At 43.0% G+C, this 18638-nt stretch overlaps 1 protein-coding gene across 2 annotated transcripts in view; it reads right to left on the reverse strand.

The window, feature by feature from the left end:
• Positions 1–8445: 8445 nt before the first annotated feature.
• Positions 8446–18638, reverse strand: part of KIAA0040 (KIAA0040 ortholog) — a 62671-nt gene continuing 52478 nt past the window's right edge. For both annotated transcript variants that reach the window (XM_063938719.1, XM_063938720.1), the window contains exon 2: positions 8446–10513. In XM_063938719.1, the coding sequence (XP_063794789.1) occupies positions 10077–10370 (294 nt within the window). In that variant the 5' untranslated portion in view covers positions 10371–10513 and the 3' untranslated portion in view covers positions 8446–10076. The remainder of the gene's footprint in view (positions 10514–18638) is intronic.

An 18638-nucleotide genomic window follows, 5' to 3' on the forward strand; every position in this document is an offset into this window, starting at 1 on the left:
CTGTCAACATCTCCTCCTTCACATTCTCCCGCAACTGGGGGTGCGAGGAAAAGGCTCAGAATTCCGAGCCCACCCGCTGGCGGTGATGCAGGGCAGTCTGGAGCAACTGCTGATGCTGACATCTGGTCCGGACTGAAGGACCTGACAACGATTACGGACATGTCGTCTACTGTCACTGCATATGATTCTCTCAACATTGATAGAATGGTGGAGGATTATATGAGTGACCGCATCCAAGTAGGCACGTCACACAGTCCGTACTTATACTGGCAGGAAAAAGAGGCAATTTGGAGGCCCTTGCACAAACTGGCTTTATTCTACCTAAGTTGCCCTCCCACAAGTGTGTACTCCGAAAGAGTGTTTAGTGCCGCCGCTCACCTTGTCAGCAATCGGCGTACGAGGTTACATCCAGAAAATGTGGAGATGATGTTCATTAAAATGAATTATAATGTGGATTCCAGTGGGGACGAATTGATAATCTGTGAGGAGGGGGATGTACACGGTGATATATCGGAGGGTGATGATGAGGTGGACATCTTGCCTCTGTAGAGCCAGTTTGTGCAAGGAGAGATTAATTGATTCTTTTTTGGGGGGGGTCCAAACCAACCCGTCATATCAGTCACAGTCGTGTGGCAGACCCTGTCACTGAAATGATGGGTTGGTTAAAGTGTGCATGTCCTGTTTTGTTTATACAACATAAGGGTGGGAGGGCCCAAGGACAATTCCATCTTGCACCTCTTTTTTCTTTTCTTTTTCTTTGCGTCATGTGCTGTTTGGGGAGGGTTTTTTGGAAGGGCCATCCTGCGTGACACTGCAGTGCCACTCCTAGATGGGCCCGGTGTTTGTGTCGGCCACTAGGGTCGCTAGTCTTACTCACACAGTCAGCTACCTCATTGCGCCTCTTTTTTTCTTTGCGTCATGTGCTGTTTGGGGAGGGTTTTTTGGAAGGGACATCCTGCGTGACACTGCAGTGCCACTCCTAGATGGGCCCGGTGTTTGTGTCGGCCACTAGGGTCGCTAGTCTTACTCACACAGTCAGCTACCTCATTGCGCCTCTTTTTTTCTTTGCGTCATGTGCTGTTTGGGGAGTATTTTTTTGAAGGGCCATCCTGCGTGACACTGCAGTGCCACTCCTAGATGGGCCAGGTGTTTGTGTCGGCCACTTGGGTCGCTTATCTTAGTCACACAGCGACCTCGGTGCAAATTTTAGGACTAAAAATAATATTGTGAGGTGTGAGGTGTTCAGAATAGACTGAAAATGAGTATAAATTATGGTTATTGAGGTTAATAATACTATGGGATCAAAATGACCGCAAATTCAATGATTTAAGCTGTTTTTTAGTGTTTTTTGAAAAAAACACCCGAATCCAAAACACACCCGAATCCGACAAAAAAAATTCGGTGAGGTTTTGCCAAAACGCGGTCGAACCCAAAACACGGCCGCGGAACCGAACCCAAAACCAAAACACAAAACCCGAAAAATTTCAGGCGCTCATCTCTATCCAAAACACACCCGAATCCGACAAAAAAATTCGGTGAGGTTTTGCCAAAACGCGTTCGAACCCAAAACACGGCCGCGGAACCGAACCCAAAACCAAAACACAAAACCCGAAAAATTTCCGGTGCACATCACTAGTATAAATGGATGACACAGTATATTAGGTAAAATTATTTTAATAAAAGGAAAGAAAAATCTTGTGTAAAAAGATGCCTCCTGCAGGCTTCCGTGATCTGCTGCTGCAGCCAAAGCATTGGATCACCTGACCATCGTCCATCCGAGTAACTCTCAGGTTAATCAGGGTGGTCTGTGGTTTGATGGTCTGACCCATGTGCTTAAGGTGCACTGCGAATGGTGTCGCAGACAGAGGTCTGCACATGTGCAGCACAGATCCTTTGCATGCTCAGATCTGAAAACATTGGAGATGTACACAAACCATAGGGCCTTTCACAGGGCTGCCATCAGAAATCGAGGGGGCCCAGGACAGACACAATAATCAGGAACAATTCACAGAGGACTAGAGCACAGGGAAGGCTTGTTTTTAAGAAGTCCTCACTGAGCATCGTACCACTGTTGTTGCACAGCCTTGTGCAGCTCTCCAGGTATCTGCAGTAGGAGCCAAGGGCAGGCCCCCCAATTTCCCTGTCCGGGCTCCAGTCCCAGCAGTTACCCCCTGATGGTGGCCCTGGCCCTTTTTTTCCCACTTATCAATTGCAATGAAAAAACTAAGATTTGCAACAAACATTACTTCTCTCATAGGATCCTCCTAATACAGTTCTGAATTTTTCAGTTCAGTAAAAACCCAGATGAGATATACTGTATGAATTATCATCTGTGTAATACAGGCTGGATGCAGCAGCGCCGTGAGATTTTATGCTGCACTGCTCAATGATAATACATTCCTGATGGCTTTTTATACAAATGAATAGAGTGCAGAGTGCATGCATGTTATTGATTTTACAAATGTCATTATTATTCAGTTACTACGGGGGACGCGTAAAAGATTAATTTTAAAATGCAATTTAGTATCGTGAGCGCCCAAAGACCTTGTAATAACTTACACCTGATTAAGGCAGTATTTCAAGCCGCTTGTTAAAAAAAATAAAAATCATAATATATAATTTTTTTTCCCTCCAGAGTTAAAATTTATTCTGTTGCTCATTAAATCTAAAAATTCACCTTGAGTAGGTTATATTGCTCTCAGGAGATATGAGGTGTGAAATCAGCATACGCACTACTTGTTAAGAAAATAAATTTGCTCTAACCTTTAAAAATTGGGCATCCTGTTCTCTGCATGTGGCTTTACCTTGAACGTCTCACGCAAGCCAAAATAATCTTAAAATTAGATGCCTTGTAATAAAATATCCCGCCTCATTGAACTTGATTGCTTGGTGTTGATTAAAACCCTGTGTTTATCCGACAGAAAAATATACAGGATTACTATGCATCATAAACAATGCGTTAAAAATCAAGAAAATATGACGGCTGCTTTGGCTGGCTGGTGAGCCATGAGTTAAAATAGTATGGTGTGCTCGTTTAGTGATTGCACACTAATAATTTTTATTTTTTATTTAATTTTAATTTCTTTTTTTTCAAGAGGTGTAAAGCTCAGCAGTGATATTTTCATAGGCAGAGAAGAAGATCCAGTCATTTGCAAATTGAAAATAACTGCAACATGGGGGTGGGGGGATTTAATTGCCCGTGCTAATTCACAGCAAGCTAATTGATCCCCCTGGGCTATCCAATTATCCTTGAGAGTCAGGCAGGCAAAGCAAAACCCCCCAAAACAGCGAAAACAGGGCTATTTCTACCTAAAACACATTTTACTGAACCTGTGCGTTTTCGGGTGAAAAGGATTTTTTCGGTTTTTGCACCCGATGCATTTTCGTGGATAATTCACGAAGGGTTACTGTACGTCTAGATCAGGCATCCCCAACCACGGTCCTCAATGCACACCAACAGTGCAGATTTTAGTGATATCCAGGCTGCAGCACAGATGGTTAAATCAAAATAACTGAGCTATTAATTATGTCACCTGTGCTGAAGCCTGGATATCACTAAAACATGCACTGTTAGTGTGCCTTGAGGACCGTGGTTGGGAATGCCTGGTCCAGATAGTATATAGCCTGCAGTGATATATCTGACCAAAAACTAATTATTTACATCATATATCATAATACAGGTTTAATGCAGGTTAAGACAAAATGATGTTCCCGAAGTCTATGATTTGCTCTTGTTGTGAGATGTGTGCTTTGAAAGGCAATCTTTCAAAGTTCAAATTCGCCACTGCCGGTTCCATATCGATTCCGCTACCGTCTGTCAGGAGCCATCTGAGGAAAATGGCGACAACCGGAGAGCACAAGGCATTCTGTGTTCTTAATTTTCATACAGACAAGTCTGTCATGAGCGTTCAAAAGCATTTTCAGACAAAATTTGGGAGAGACCCACATAGCGCTAAATTAATTCGGAAGTGGAATTCACAATTTCCAGACACAAGCTGCATCTGCAAGAGATAATCGACTGGGTGTCCATCAATATGGGAAGAAGCAGTGGAGCGTGACTGAGCTAGTTTTTGCAAGGAGCCTTCAGAAATGCACCTACAGAGCACGGCGAGAACTCCATATACTGAGGAAACTGTATGGCAGGTTCTGCAAAAACATTTTCAAATAAGAACCTACCATGTGCAGGCACTGCAAGTTCTGAAAAACAGTGTCCGAGACCTGCGAGTATCTTTCTGTGACAATCTGCTTGTACTAATGGAAGAGGACGGTTTCCCTGAAAAGTTAGTGTTGAGTAACAAAACAGCATTCCACATTTTTGGGAAGGTGAACAAATATGATGTGTGAATATGGGGTACTGAAAATCCCCATGCATTCTTCCAACACAAAAGTTATCCCCCCAAAGTCAATGTCTTCTGTGCAATTTCTAATTGAAAGATTTGTGGTCAATTTTTCTAAGGTGAAGCCACTGTGACAGGAGCTACCTACCTTGACATGCTGGAACTATGGCACCTCCCGCTGCTGGAAGACTTCACCTTACAACAGGATGGTGCCCCTCCTCATTACCATAACAATGTTCGGGCCACCTCAATGACCAGTTGCTACAATGATGGGTTGCAGCTGCTATGGATCAAGAACTGTTGTGTTGGCCACCACGTTCCCCAAGATCTCACTCTTTGCAATTTCTTCTCATGGGGTTTCATCAAGGATTGTGTGTTTGTGCCACCACTTGCAATGACGCTGCTTTCATTACAGAAATTGACCTCCACATGCTGCTGTGAAAGGTTTAGGAGGAACTTGATTACCGCCTTGATGTGTGCCGTGCTACATGTGGAGTGCACATTTGTAATTTGAAAGAAACTTGATGAGTTTACTTATTAATCAGTACTTATTGTGTTTTCCTTGGTTACAATGAACTTGAGTAAACAATCATTGAAATTGGTAACATCATTTTGACTTACCCATAACTTCTGTTTGTTTATTGGAGAATAACAATCTGACTACATAAATTAACCCATTGGGTTTCTGCAAGAACATCAATGGGTTTAAAATCAGCCAATCAACGTTAGGGCAAAATAAATATTATTTGCATTCACCATTAGCGAAGTGTAAACTCATTATTGCAAAATAAAAATGAAAATCCATCTATATTGTTTTAAATCCCTTTTTTATACATAAAAAATATCTTTATGCCATTTTCTTTTTGTAAAGTTTATTTTATTAGAAAAAGCTTGCCAAGGCTTCAATAGATTGTTTTTAAAAATAGAAAATCTCTGTGTGTACACGTTCGCACTTTCATGAATGACTCTTACAGAATAATAATACGATAATATACAAAAGTTAGGTATATTTCTGAAATGAAATAAATTGAAAAGTTCAGTTGTAATTTTATATAAATTAATATATCTTGTTGGTCGTTTTCCTCACACTTGTCATAGCTGCAGACTTATGGAAATTCTAGTGCAAATATAAAACGACAAACACTATCTGACCAACCAACTCATGTTGTTATGCCTTATCGTTTTACATTTAGATTTTGTAATATATGTTCTATTTGGTTCGACAAATATCAGCCACAACATAATTCTCTGCTCAAACACCAAAGACATAGTTATGGTAATTAGTACATAACACAATTTTACATTATGTCAAACTTTTTCATACTTTAGTTCCTATGACCAGAATTAAGTAGGTGATAAGTCTTCTGGCTTCAATTTCAGTGCAAATTCAGTGCAATAACTGTGACTATTTACAATCAAATCCAAAATAAATTTAAGTTAAAAAAAGTGCTTCCTAAATTAGCCTCTGAGGGCAGTGTTGGACTGGGGCATGAAGTGCCCACCGGGGGAAATAAGGGCCCAGTCAATATTTATGGCAGCCCTATCTGGCTTCTAGGGGCTGCAGTCGATGCAGTCCCTTGAAGCCCCCAGCTGCCGCTGGACTTAAGCCCTGCCTCCCCGTGACATCAGCCATTAAACACTGGGAGGGAAGGGAGCTGGCAGATCAGCCTGAGACATGAAGCATTTAAGGAACTGCCACTGAAACCAAGCACCCATGTTTATCAGTGGTCCTGTCCACCCCTGTTCAGGGGAACAGCAAGATATCCTACTTGGAGCTGCTTTTGAAGGATTATGCCTAACAATTGTATTGTTGAGTTCCCTGGGAACTAATAGTGACTAATTTACAGCACTGATATTAAAATATAGTATAATAAATGGGTTTTACTGTTGAATAAAAATGCTTATATACACTACTGAAATTCATTCTTACACACATGATCTAATGAAGGGTGAGGACAACACGTGACTCTCCGTCTGTTCTGTAATTTCCTGCACCCCTGGGACTTGTAGTTGCACAACAGTTGGAGAGCCAAAGGTTCCCTCTTCCGCTTTCAGCACCTTGTTCTACCGGTAAAGAGCTCTGCGATCCATTATAGGGGATATTCAGAAATGTATAATACAGTACAGCGCCTGCATCTATGTACGCACCAGCTCTGCTAAAATACAGTATGCTAACGCCGCAGGAGTCGTCTTGTGTACATAGACAACTCCTGCCAGCTTCTGTGACCCGCTGCTATGTCCACAGAGGCAGCATTGGATCCCTCTGAATGATCATCAGATATTTGAGTAACCCTAAGGTAACTCAGGACATCCGGGGAAATAACACTGCTGGAGCCAGTGAAGCTGCCTGTTGAAGTCTGAAAAAGCCAGCAGCATGTCGATCATGGTCTGGCCTTTGGGGTACTGCCAGCGACATTGCATCCCTAGATCTGCATATGTGCAGTGCAGATTCTGAGCATGAGCAGGTCTACAATCATCAGAGGTGTGCTACACATCAGGTTTACTTACAGATCTGAGTCAGGCCCGTAGTGCTAAGCAAAGCACTGCAGTCATGTGATCATTTGTTTATGGGATAAACTACAGACCAGAAAACTAAATTCCTCCCGATAATAAAACTATGTATTTTGACAATGTAATACACATAAAATAAAATAATCTGTTACAGTATAAGTAAGGGGAATAGTTCTATGTAATGCGCTATTTATTTTATCACAAAGTAGAAATACTGTAAGTGTGATTACCAGTGGCGGCTGCAGAGGTGGGGCTGCTGCGAGCCGCCACTGTTGATTACCATGTCAAGAGAAACTTTAGTATCCCCAGTGGTGCAAAGGATTAGTTACATCTATATGGTGTGTTATATACTGTATACATGTTATAGATATATAAGTTGGTCTATAGATAACGTAAATAAAGTTACGCGTAGGCAGTTTCCATGAGTTACTGTTTTGTTTCATCTATATGATTTGAAGCGTTCTGCTGCAGTGACTGGTGTGTAGATACATATGAATGCTCATTACCAGGGTTCAGTGGCAGAATGTGGCAGAGTGTGCAAACAGTTGTGTTACATGGACGTGTCATCTCCGTGTTGGGGGAGTGACGAGGCCAGATCTCCATTGGAATACAGAGATTTCCTGGCCTCTTTGTTGGATCTGCGGCGACCAGCTAACGTGACACCCATGGGTCACGCACCCGGCTGATGGTGTCACAGGTGATTTGATGCTGTGCCCTAGGGCGCAGCTCAGATCAGTAATGCAACAGGAGGGGGTCTACCTATATCAGACGCCTCCTGCCGCATAACCATATTAGTGCTATCACTACTGCTTCCATGTTAGCAGCGGCGATAGCACCTCCAGCCACGTCTCAATCAGGCCTATTATGCGACCACAGCACTGTCCACCTTCAATACATTTATTAATTAAATAACTAAATTATACAATTATTACTAAATTACTAAAATTACTCAAATCTTATATCTCCATGTGTAGCAAATAAGGTGGTGTCACCATGGGGACACCGCTCTACTCCAGGTGCCTGAAGCCAAGAGCTGATTGCAGATTATCTCCTCTGCCGTGCCTCTGCCAGTAGTACTACAGCCTATTAATTGTTTGCATGAGGCACGCTGTGGACAGATAAAATCAGGTTACTTTATTAGAGGTACCAAGAAGAAAAACTTCATAAGATAAGTTTTTGGAACTAAACGCCCTCTCCTAAAGACTGTTTTGTCAGTTAATTTGGGAAATTAAAGGTTTTCACAAAGTTCCTGATTCCTGACCTGAATCATAGACCAGTGATCACAAGAGCACAGAGAGCAAATCTAAGACAAAATAAAGACGAAAGAAGAGTTTCCTTTCAATCATCTGCACACAGGCGTGCGCAGAGACTGACTGGCGGGTGCCGCTCCGGACTTCCCCCCCTCCACGGCATTATAGTGTTCTCTCACCTCCCCTGTCCTGGATATAAACTGCTCATCTGGGCGGCCCAGGTGAGCGGACCAGGTGAGCAGTCTATATCCAGGACAGGGGAGGTGAGAGAACACTATAATGCCGTGGAGGGGGGGAAGTCCAGAGCGGCACCCGTCAGTCAGTCTCTGCGCACGCCTGTGCATCTGCATAATTCAGATTGTCAAGGGCAAGACATTGGGTCTATGTACTAAGCGTTTGAGAGCGATAAAGCAGACAGCGATATAGCACCAACCAACCAGCTCCTAACTGGCATTTTTTCAAACAAAGCCTGTAACACAGCATTTAGGAGCTGATTGATTGGTACTTTATCGCCGTCCACTTGACTTCTCTCCAAGGCTCTTATTACATAGACCCCATAGAGGCTTACATCCACCACACTAAGCAGCTATTAAATGGCTAATGGTTGGCCCAACTAGGAACTTATCTGGAGTTAACTGGAGATATATTACCTGAACCAATCTGCCTTATCACCCCATTCTGTCTTATCACCCTTTGTTTCGTATTGTAGATTGCCTACAACACGAAACAAAGAGTGAGATTGTATAACAAACGATTTGTACAAAATTATGACTCCATTCGGACCCAAACGGTTACAGTAAACATGAAGTCCCCAGTTTATTTTGTTATGTAATGTGCTAATTGCTACCGGTACTTTATTAAAGTTTCAAAGGAAACTCTTCTCCATTGGTTGTGTTCTGTTTACTGATATCATTCTAGGTAGATGTCTCTTGGACTCTTTGAGAAGAACCTGAATTCTATTTTATCAAAAGACTGTTTTCTAACCACAACTTCCTCTAAGTTGTTTTAAGTGGAAATAAAAGTGGTAAAAACTGGAGGAACTTGTTTGAAAAATAATCCATTACCTATAAAGTAGTTGTATTGAACAGCAGATCTTAAGAGTAGTATTCTCAATGCATTAGGTTTTTAACTATTTCAATTGAAAATATCACTAGAGACATAATCCACATTATTTTGGCGGTTTGGCACGTTAGTGCACATCTACAGTATGTGCTGCTTTGGAGAAATCTGTACAGGGGCCGGGATTGTTTGTGGTTTTTAAGCTCCACTGTGATAATTATTCTAATTCTTAATAATTATCACAGTGGAACCGAAAACCCAAACAGGGCTCCAATGAGCATACCCCAGCCTCCTGACATGCGTAGAAGACCATAGCTGGGCCTCCAAATTAGATCCATCGCCAGCCCTGCCTTCTGCAGCTGCATTGGCTGTTACAGGAATAATTACATCTGCGGCCATAAGGAGTTTTCAAATACCTATGACCTATAAGAGGGTAGATTTACTAAAGCTTCCAAAATAGACTGTGGAGGCGTTGCCCATAGCAACCAGATTCTGTCTATCATTTTGTAGAATGCAATCAAGAAATTATAGCTAAGATCTGATTGGTTGCTATCGGCAATGCCTCTACTTTTCATTTTCAGAAGCTTTAGTAAATCTATACCTATGAGTTCTAGGTGAGAAGTCTGGACAGTTTCTATTCCTTTTTGTTCTAAGGTGCAAGGTCCTCTTTAATGGTGGGAAGGCACTGGCTTTAATTAATTTTATGGACTGATGTTTCAGCATTGTTCACTTGGTATATTAAGGTGCCATCTGTATGATCTGCTGTGTGCTAAGCTATAGATGCCGCATAATACCGTTGTATAGTCTCCAGACACATGATGACAGTGACACATCTCCGAACAACTAAGTGCTGTGCGTGCTGAGCTGTAAAAGATAAGGACATTGTGGTCCAAGTGTCTTCATATTCCAAGTCTAACAGCTATACAGAGAAGGAAGGCACCTTCTCCAACATTATGGGCTTGGCTTGTGGGCTGGGTATCCAGAAATCCTCTTCTTCATTTTTCTTCTTTTTCTTGCTAGGCTGGTGTTTGATCGTGCTACTTTTTCTGGTCCGACAACAGCAGCAATGGCAACAAATAATGCTAGCAATGAACAGGACCAGTAATGGCAGTGCCAGAAGTACTCCTAGGCAGACGGTGTTGTAAATGCCCTGCTCATGTTTATTTAGCATCATGGCATAGATGCCTTGGAAGAAAGCAGTTATTTGCTCCATGGCGAGAGCCGGAGGTCCGCTATTCCTGTGTCCCTGTACCAGCTGAGGGGTCCATGCAGTAGTAATGCCACCAAATGCAGTCACGTGAGTGCAGTCATTTCTATAGGCTACATCCAACTACTGCTGAAACTGTTGTCTTCACCCTGAGGGGTTAAAAAATATATATATTATTTTTACTGAGCATGAACAGTGGGTGTTATTAGGAGTCACATAACTATGGGTTGCATTTATAATTGGGTTCAAATCCATCTAAAAGGTGCAAATGTGCACCTGGAAATAACAATCTGTTGTAGTAAGACTGATGTTTTCACAAATGCATATTGTGAACGGACGTGTGATGGCCCCAATGCAGCAAGTATGACACACAATAATGATTGCAGATCTTTTCTTGGAGCTTCTCTAAAAACAACTCCTCAATGACCATATGATACCTTCTTGACTAGGAGCATGTGCAGGATTACCTCCCTAATGACCTGAGTATTTTATACCTTAATGCCCTGAGTAATATTAAAAAATGTTTCTCTAATGCTGAAGTGCAGGTGAAACCTAGGTTGTGTCCCCTTAATCAAACAGGGTCAGCCCTCTCTGGTGGCAGTCACAGTAACGTCACATGAAACATCTCCCGCTGTCCCTAGAAAGTCATCTATGTTGAACAGGAAATGATTCCTGCACATACTATGGAACTTTACCTGACTGCTGGGTAAGCCAGAAGATGCCTGTTGAATGGACTGGTCTTAGCTAAAAATCCCATTGCAACAAGGCTAATCACAACAGGATACAGATTTCTGGTGGGCGGAGTTCAGAAGTTCAAACTGGTCACATGACCTCAGCATGGTCTATAAGGCTCAATTAGACCAATGATCACACACAGTGTAGATTTGCAGTCAACCAGATTTACCTCCAGTCCTCACCTACCTCTGATTGACAAGACATTGATCAGACTTTTCAGTCATTAAAAAACCATGTGTGCATATAATGCATTCCCCTAAGATTAGACATATACATAGCACATGAGCTCTGTATAAATCAGTGTGTACATTTACAGTACATGTACTTTTGACTATAGCGCTCTGTAATGTAGATTGCATTGACTTGTATTGTCTTTGCACTGCAGTTTATTTATGTGATTTTCCTACCTGCTGTTTTCTCTTCTGCATTGTTCAATTATTATTATTATTTATTGTGATTATATATGTGCTATGTGTAATATACATAATATATCTGTACAAGTACATTAAAACATATATAGTGCACACGTAAAAAAACAAACCATGTAAATACAGAGAACAGCATGTTAAGTATTGGACTGTAAACTTGTAGTTAAATACAAGGTCAAATAGGTAACAGTTGCTTATCTCTTGTTTAATACAAAGCCAGCCCTTATACTTTTATTGTATAGAGTGATAAAAACATCAATTTTATCACAATTATGAAAAAAAAAGATTACCAAAGCATTATAAAAGACAAGATTGCATCCACAAACTAAACTTTTATTGCTATTTTTAGAACTGCATTACAAATGTTATTGAATCCAGGGCACACTGTAATAAGCAGCTTCCTGTGTTAGAGTGTGCGCCAGTCTCACCAGGGTCTGAGAACGCTGCACATCCTGTTTGTGTTAGCACTGGCATCTAACCACCGCTTTCAGCCTTTACGCACCAGCTGGGATGTGTCTTTGTTAAAGCCATAACTCTGCCAATTAAAGACTTTTTTTGTTTCTTTAACGGAACCAAGCCCCGTTCCAGAGAACGTTAAAGCTCCATTAAAAACAATACTCTTGATTAGTCGGGAGTACTGGTACTGTACACTGCCCTGGGAAACACTGTTCCTGCATGTGGTTCCCAGGGCTTAGGTGAAGGGAATGAGAAGCCCCTTTATGAGTTATTTGTCCATACAGATGAATGTTCAGGTGTGTAGACACGGTGAGATTTATCCTTGCAATTTTGACTATATCATCAAAATCGCAAGGAAAGTTAGTGCAAATCGCAAGGTGTTAGCCACCTTGCGATACCGATGCAATCCCGATGCGTGGTTCCGCGGGGTCGGTATCGCAAGGTTAGATTGACTGTGCAGGCAATTTTGACTATCTAATACAAAGTTTAGTCAAAATCGCACATAGCCAATACCGAAAGCACAGATAGTCAATATCGCATAGTTCATATCGCATAGTCAAAATCAAAGATAGCCCAAATCTCACCATGTGTATGCACCTTTACGCAGTGTGATTAGGAGTTATTACAGGAAATGTATGAATGCTGTGTTGTAAATGGAGGATGTCTGAGAGAGTCCTATTGCAGTAACAAGGTGTGTGCGACCGGTGCAACCATCCTTGGTTGCCACCTTCCTTGTTACCCTGAAGAGGCTCTCTGTCACCCTTTTCTACGTTATGTGTAGAAAGGTACCCCGTTATATGGATAGCCGCAAAACACCTCCTTATGATCTGCCCTTATGTCATCTTTCTGCTACCAGTACTCTCTCAACGCCTGTTATGTGACATCATAATGTCATATGCGCCATTGGCGAGGAATGCCACCAAGGGCAAGCAGGCGCCCTGTAACAGCACTTAAAAAGGTAAATCTGCGCACATATGCACACAGTGTTTTTAACTTACATAGGACCAAACATATATTCTTATATTAAGACTATATAGATAGTTTCACCCTCTGTTCTAAGAACTTGGTAATTAAATACAGTGTGTCCCCCACATACCTACAGCTCTCTGTGTACTATAGAGCCATACTGAGTGCTATGGACAGATATGCATTGGGTTAGTATTGCCTGAAGAATTGCTGCAGGGAAAATGAACACAATTTGGTTAAGCTGTTTCTTGGCTTCAGGTAAGTGGGGGTTCCCAAAGAACTAATTTTCTCAGTAACACTTACTGGCACTTTAAATTATTAAATAAGGATTCTCCTAGTTGCGTATATTTGAAAATAGAAAGTAGCTTTATTTACAGTGTTCTGTTATTTATCCTACTAAGGACAAAGTGGTGGCTTTTGACAGCTACAATGCTGTTGAATCTTCAGGCTTCTAATATTGAAGAGACGTCTGTATTCAGGCTTCTAAGATTGAGGAGACGTCTGTAGAGATTTGCTGTGAAGACAGAACTGTCAATCACAACTCAAAGGATGGAGGAGACATTTCACAACCTATTCCAGGCTCGTGCATCCATAGGCTAAATATGTAAACAATAATGATTCAAGACAAAACTCTATATTGATAGGGAATTTTTATTTACAAGATTATTTTAAATTTTTATTTTTTTTACTGTATATAGCACCTATATTTATGAAGAACTAGCTGGTGTACCCAACGTTGCCCGGGATTTTAAGAATGTCTGTTTACAAAAATAAATGTAAATATTAAACACACAGTATAAATAACATTGTAGATAGCTGAATACCCGTGCTTTGCTACAGGATGAGGATGGTAAATTAGAAGGATGGTTGTTAGTTAATTCACGTTGGTTGGAGATCTAGTATATAGGCATATCTTGCTTCCCTGATGCACTTTGTGTAGTGGCTGGACCCCTTTTTGGTCCCCCAAGGGACCCTGCTCTTCCAACTATACAACTGTCAGTCTGTGGCTTCCTGCTGCCTCCATTCCCCTCCTCACATCATGTCAGTGCCCCAGTGAAATTATCGATTTATTTACAGTTTCTTATATAGCGTGGCACATTATGTATCTCCTGATATACTCTGTGCTGCTGGGAGACCGTGCTACTTCCACTATATAACTCTCAGTGTGTGGATTTGTGCTACCTGCATTCCCCTCCTCACATTATGTCACTGTCCCTGTCACATGCAGCCCTGTGATCACTGACATATCATGCATGTCCTTATATAGTCTGTGCTGCTGGGCCACCCCTAGGGGTGCTAGGTGTGTTACCCCCACAGTGTTTGTTCCAAGAGTGTAAGTCATTTGTGTAGCAATATTGGTGTAAATTGCTCCAGGCATTATAAAGTTATGCTGTCTGCTGAAATACTCTGTGCTGCTGCCCCACCTCCTAGGGGTGCTAGGGGTGTCTTACCCCCACAGTGATTGTTCCCAGATTCCAAGTCATATGTGTACCAAGTTTGTTGTAAATTGTTCCAGGCATTCGGGAGTTATGATTTCTCCTGAAATACTCTGTGCTGCTGCCCCACCGCAAGGGGTGCTAGGGGTGTCTGACCCCCACAGAGTTTGTTCCCAGATTGTTAGTCAGATGTGTACCAAATTTGTGTAAATTGCTCCAGCCCTTCCACAGTTATGCTGTCTGCTGACCAGTGACGTCTGTGCTGCTATCCCACCCCTGGGGGTGCTAGGGGTGTCTTCCCCCACAGTGTTTGTTCCCAGAGTGTAAGGCATATGTGTACCAAGTTTGTTGGAAATTGCTGCAGGCATTCCAAAGTTATGCTGTCTGCTGAAATACTCAGTGCTGCTGCCTCACCCCTAGGGGTGCTAGTGGTGTCTTCCCCCACAGTGTTTGTTCCCAGATTGTAAGGCATTTGTGTACCAATTCATGAGTACATTGCTCCAACAATTCTGGAGTTATGCTGTCTCCTGATATACTCTGTGCTGCTGTCTCCTCCCTAGGGGTGCTAGGGATTTCTAATTTTTTAGTTGCCTCGGTGGGGTTTTAATAATACAAAGTTTTCTGAAGGATGACACTTACTGACAGAGGCTGGTTGGCAAGGGGGACAGGGTGCCATCTGCCCCCTGGGCCAGTAAAATTTAAGTGATCCAGGGCTGCCTGGCTGCGAGAGGCAAACAGAGGTCCGACTGCTCTGAGTTATAACATTTAATTTAACCCCCCCGCCTGGCTGCTGAACAGCAGAGGCTAGCAAAAAATGGCTACCTCCATAGCAGGCTATAAGAAAATGGCAACTTTGTATCTTAGTTGTCTACCCTCCCTCATTCTGCAGGAGACTCCCTGAAATAGATGCAATCTCCCTGACTCCCTGAATAGTCCAGCAATCTCCTTGATTGCACCTGACACTCATTATGTAGCTATTACATTCTTGGGGGGGAAAATAAATCAGAGACACATACTGTACATTCAAATGGGAGCATCAGTGCCATGTCCCTGCATTGGTTATAAGTAGAGATGAGCGTGTTCCGATTTACTCGGTTCTTAATGCCAGAATTATCGCAAGTTCTTTTTTTCTGGATTTTTCTTATTGGCTAACCAAAACACGTCACGTCCGTGAGCCAATAAGAAGTTCGGGTAAATTCAAGTAATTCCGAGTACAACCGAACCCGCTCATCTCTAGTTATAAGGCACAAGGGGGCAGATGTATTAAGCCTGAGATAGCATAAGGAAGTGATAAAGCGGTGATAAGTGCAAGGTGATAAACGCACCAGCCAGTCAGCTCTTAACTGTCAATTTGCATATTGGAGTTGATTGGCTGGTGCGTTTATCACCTTGCACTTATCACTGGTTTATCACTTCCTTATGCATTCTCCAGGTTAATACATCTGCCCCCTAGATCCCTACTGCCACATGCATTTTAAATAAGGTTTCTCATGGCCACTTACGGTATATGGAACCTCTTGTAAAACACAATACACAAACAAATCTTGCAAAATATCGGTGTCTTTTCTTCAACAAACTTACTAACTTTGGGGCTCATTTACATTTGGATGTAAGTCATATTTATGACACGACTCTCAGATGTAGCATTACACGTCCACGCTGATAGGTGTGACTTTCACACTCTCCCTGAAATGCTTTTTCAAAAGTAGGCAAGTATTCTTTGTATACCATGTCACTGTGCAGCCCTCCTCTGACTCCACCCCATGCACACTGGTACTATGCAGCCCCACCTGTGTCCACTGACACCGTGCAGTCCCACCTGTGCCCCCACCCTGTGTACATTGGTACTATGCAGCCCCACCTGTGTCCACTGACACTGTGCAGTCCCACCTGTGCCCCCACCCTGTGTACACTGGTACTATGCAGCCAGTCAGTGATCTGATGCTGTGTCCTAGGATGCAGGTCAGATCACTACTGCAGTAGGAGGCGTCTACTTGTAATAGACGCCTCCTGCTACATCACCACACACCGCTATCACTGCTGCTTCCAAGGAAGTGACAGCCACTCCATCTTAGGCCCAATGTGTCCTATGTTTTATATCAGTCATTAGAATAGTGTCTGTTTGTCGAACAGGGCTGGTAGGCGATGTATTGTTCTTAGACATAATGATTTGTCAGATATTTCACAACACATTTAAACTGCTTCCCCATTAGATAAACCATGCCTGCAGTTTTTTATCTGCCACATCCATTTTGCCATTCCCATATGCTGGTAGAGAAGCCGGGGCCACTTGATTTCATTGCCCCCCAGGCTAAAAGTTGCCAGCCAGCCCCTGCTCACTGAACATAGTTGAAATACCCTCAATAAGACTGCAGCAAACAGCATTCCCAAACATTTTGTACACTAAAGATTCAACAGCTGTGCCCTCATACCCTAGCGTTTATCTACAATATACCAGAAGAGGCTTGGGTGGTCATTCCGAGTTGATCGCTAGCTGCATTCGTTCGCTGTGCAGCGATGAGGCAAAAAAAGGCACTTCTGCGCATGCGGCGCACGCGCGTCGTACTTTTACAACGGCCGATGTAGTTTCACACAGGGTCTAGCGAAGTTTTTCAGTCGCACTGCTGACCGCAGAGTGATTGACATGAAGAGGGCGTTTCTGGGTGTCAACTGACCGTTTTCAGGGAGTGTTAGAAAAAACGCAGGTGTGCCAGGAAAAACGCAGGCGTGGCTGGGCGAACGCAGGGCGTGTTCATGATGTCAAAACAGGAACTGATTAGTCTGAAGTGATCGCAAGCGCTGAGTAGGTTTTGAGCTACTCTAAAACTGCACAAAAAACTTTGCTGCCGCTCTGTGATCCTTTCGTTCACACTTCTGCTAAGCTACAAATACACTCCCAGTGGGAGGCGGCATAGCGTTTGCACGGCTGCTAAAAACAGCTAGCGAGTGAACAACTCGGAATGACCACCTTGGTACGACTAAAGCTGGGTACACACTAAACAATTTGCACCCAGTGCGATATTGGTGCTGACAGATCCGGCAGGGGTGCCGGCACACCCGCTGATCTGTCGGCAGTGACGTAGCGGCGGCAGGGGGAGGAGTGAGGCCATGCTGCATTCAGCAGCAAGTCATCGCTAGGGACATTGCCAGATTGAGCTGCATGTACAGATGATGGGGAATGTCGCTAGTGACCTGCGGGAGTGCGCATTGCTAACGGTCTAGTGGGTACACACTGGACGATAATACAAATTTGTTGTAATAAATGGTCGTTATCAGCAGATTTGTTTAATAAGTCGTTTAGTGTATAGCAAGCTTTAGACGCCGAGCAACAGATAGCTAGTTTGCTAAGTTTGCATTTTTTTTTCATTTCCATAGCAATTTTTCCACACAGCAGCCGCATACCAACAAACTCGTGGTGTACTGGGAACATAGTAATTGCACTTCTTTCAGAATTGTAACAATGTTAATTTATGCGATAATGCGTGGTGGGACACATGGCACAGCTAATTCATATCAGCATCTTTTATAAGATTAGAGGGGGTCATTCCGAGTTGTTCGCTCGCAAGCTGCTTTTAGCAGCTTTGCACACGCTAAGCCGCCGCCTACTGGGAGTGAATCTTAGCTTATCAAAATTGCGAACAAAAGATTAGCAGAATTGCGAATAGACACTTCTTAGCAGTTTCTGAGTAGCTCAAGACTTACTCGGCATCTGCGATCAGTTCAGTCAGTTTCGTTCCTGGTTTGACGTCACAAACACACCCAGCGTTCGCCCAGACACTCTTCCGTTTCTCCAGCCACTCCCGCGTTTTTCCCAGAAACGGTAGCGTTTTTTCACACACACCCATAAAACGGCCTGTTTCCGCCCAGAAACACCCACTTCCTGTCAATCACATTACGATCACCAGAACGAAGAAAAAACCTTGTAATGCCGTGAGTAAAAAACCTAACTGCATAGCAAATTTACTTGGCGCAGTCGCACTGCGGACATTGCGCATGCGCATTAGCGACTAATCGCTCCGTTGCGAGAAAAAAATACAGAGCGAACAACTCGGAATGACCACCAGAGTCTTTTTCACACAGCTTTAGTGTGCAAATCCACTAGTGGTGTACAGGGTATGCGTACCTTGGGGGTCATTCCGAATTGATCGCTAGCTGCCGATGTTCGCTGCGTACCGATCATTTCAAAAAATGGCAAAACTGCGCATGCGTGTGGGGCGCAATGCGCACACACGGCGTGCGGGTACAAAGAGCAT

This window comes from Pseudophryne corroboree, chromosome 9 (genome assembly GCF_028390025.1).
Source record: "Pseudophryne corroboree isolate aPseCor3 chromosome 9, aPseCor3.hap2, whole genome shotgun sequence".
Lineage (NCBI taxonomy): Eukaryota > Metazoa > Chordata > Amphibia > Anura > Myobatrachidae > Pseudophryne > Pseudophryne corroboree.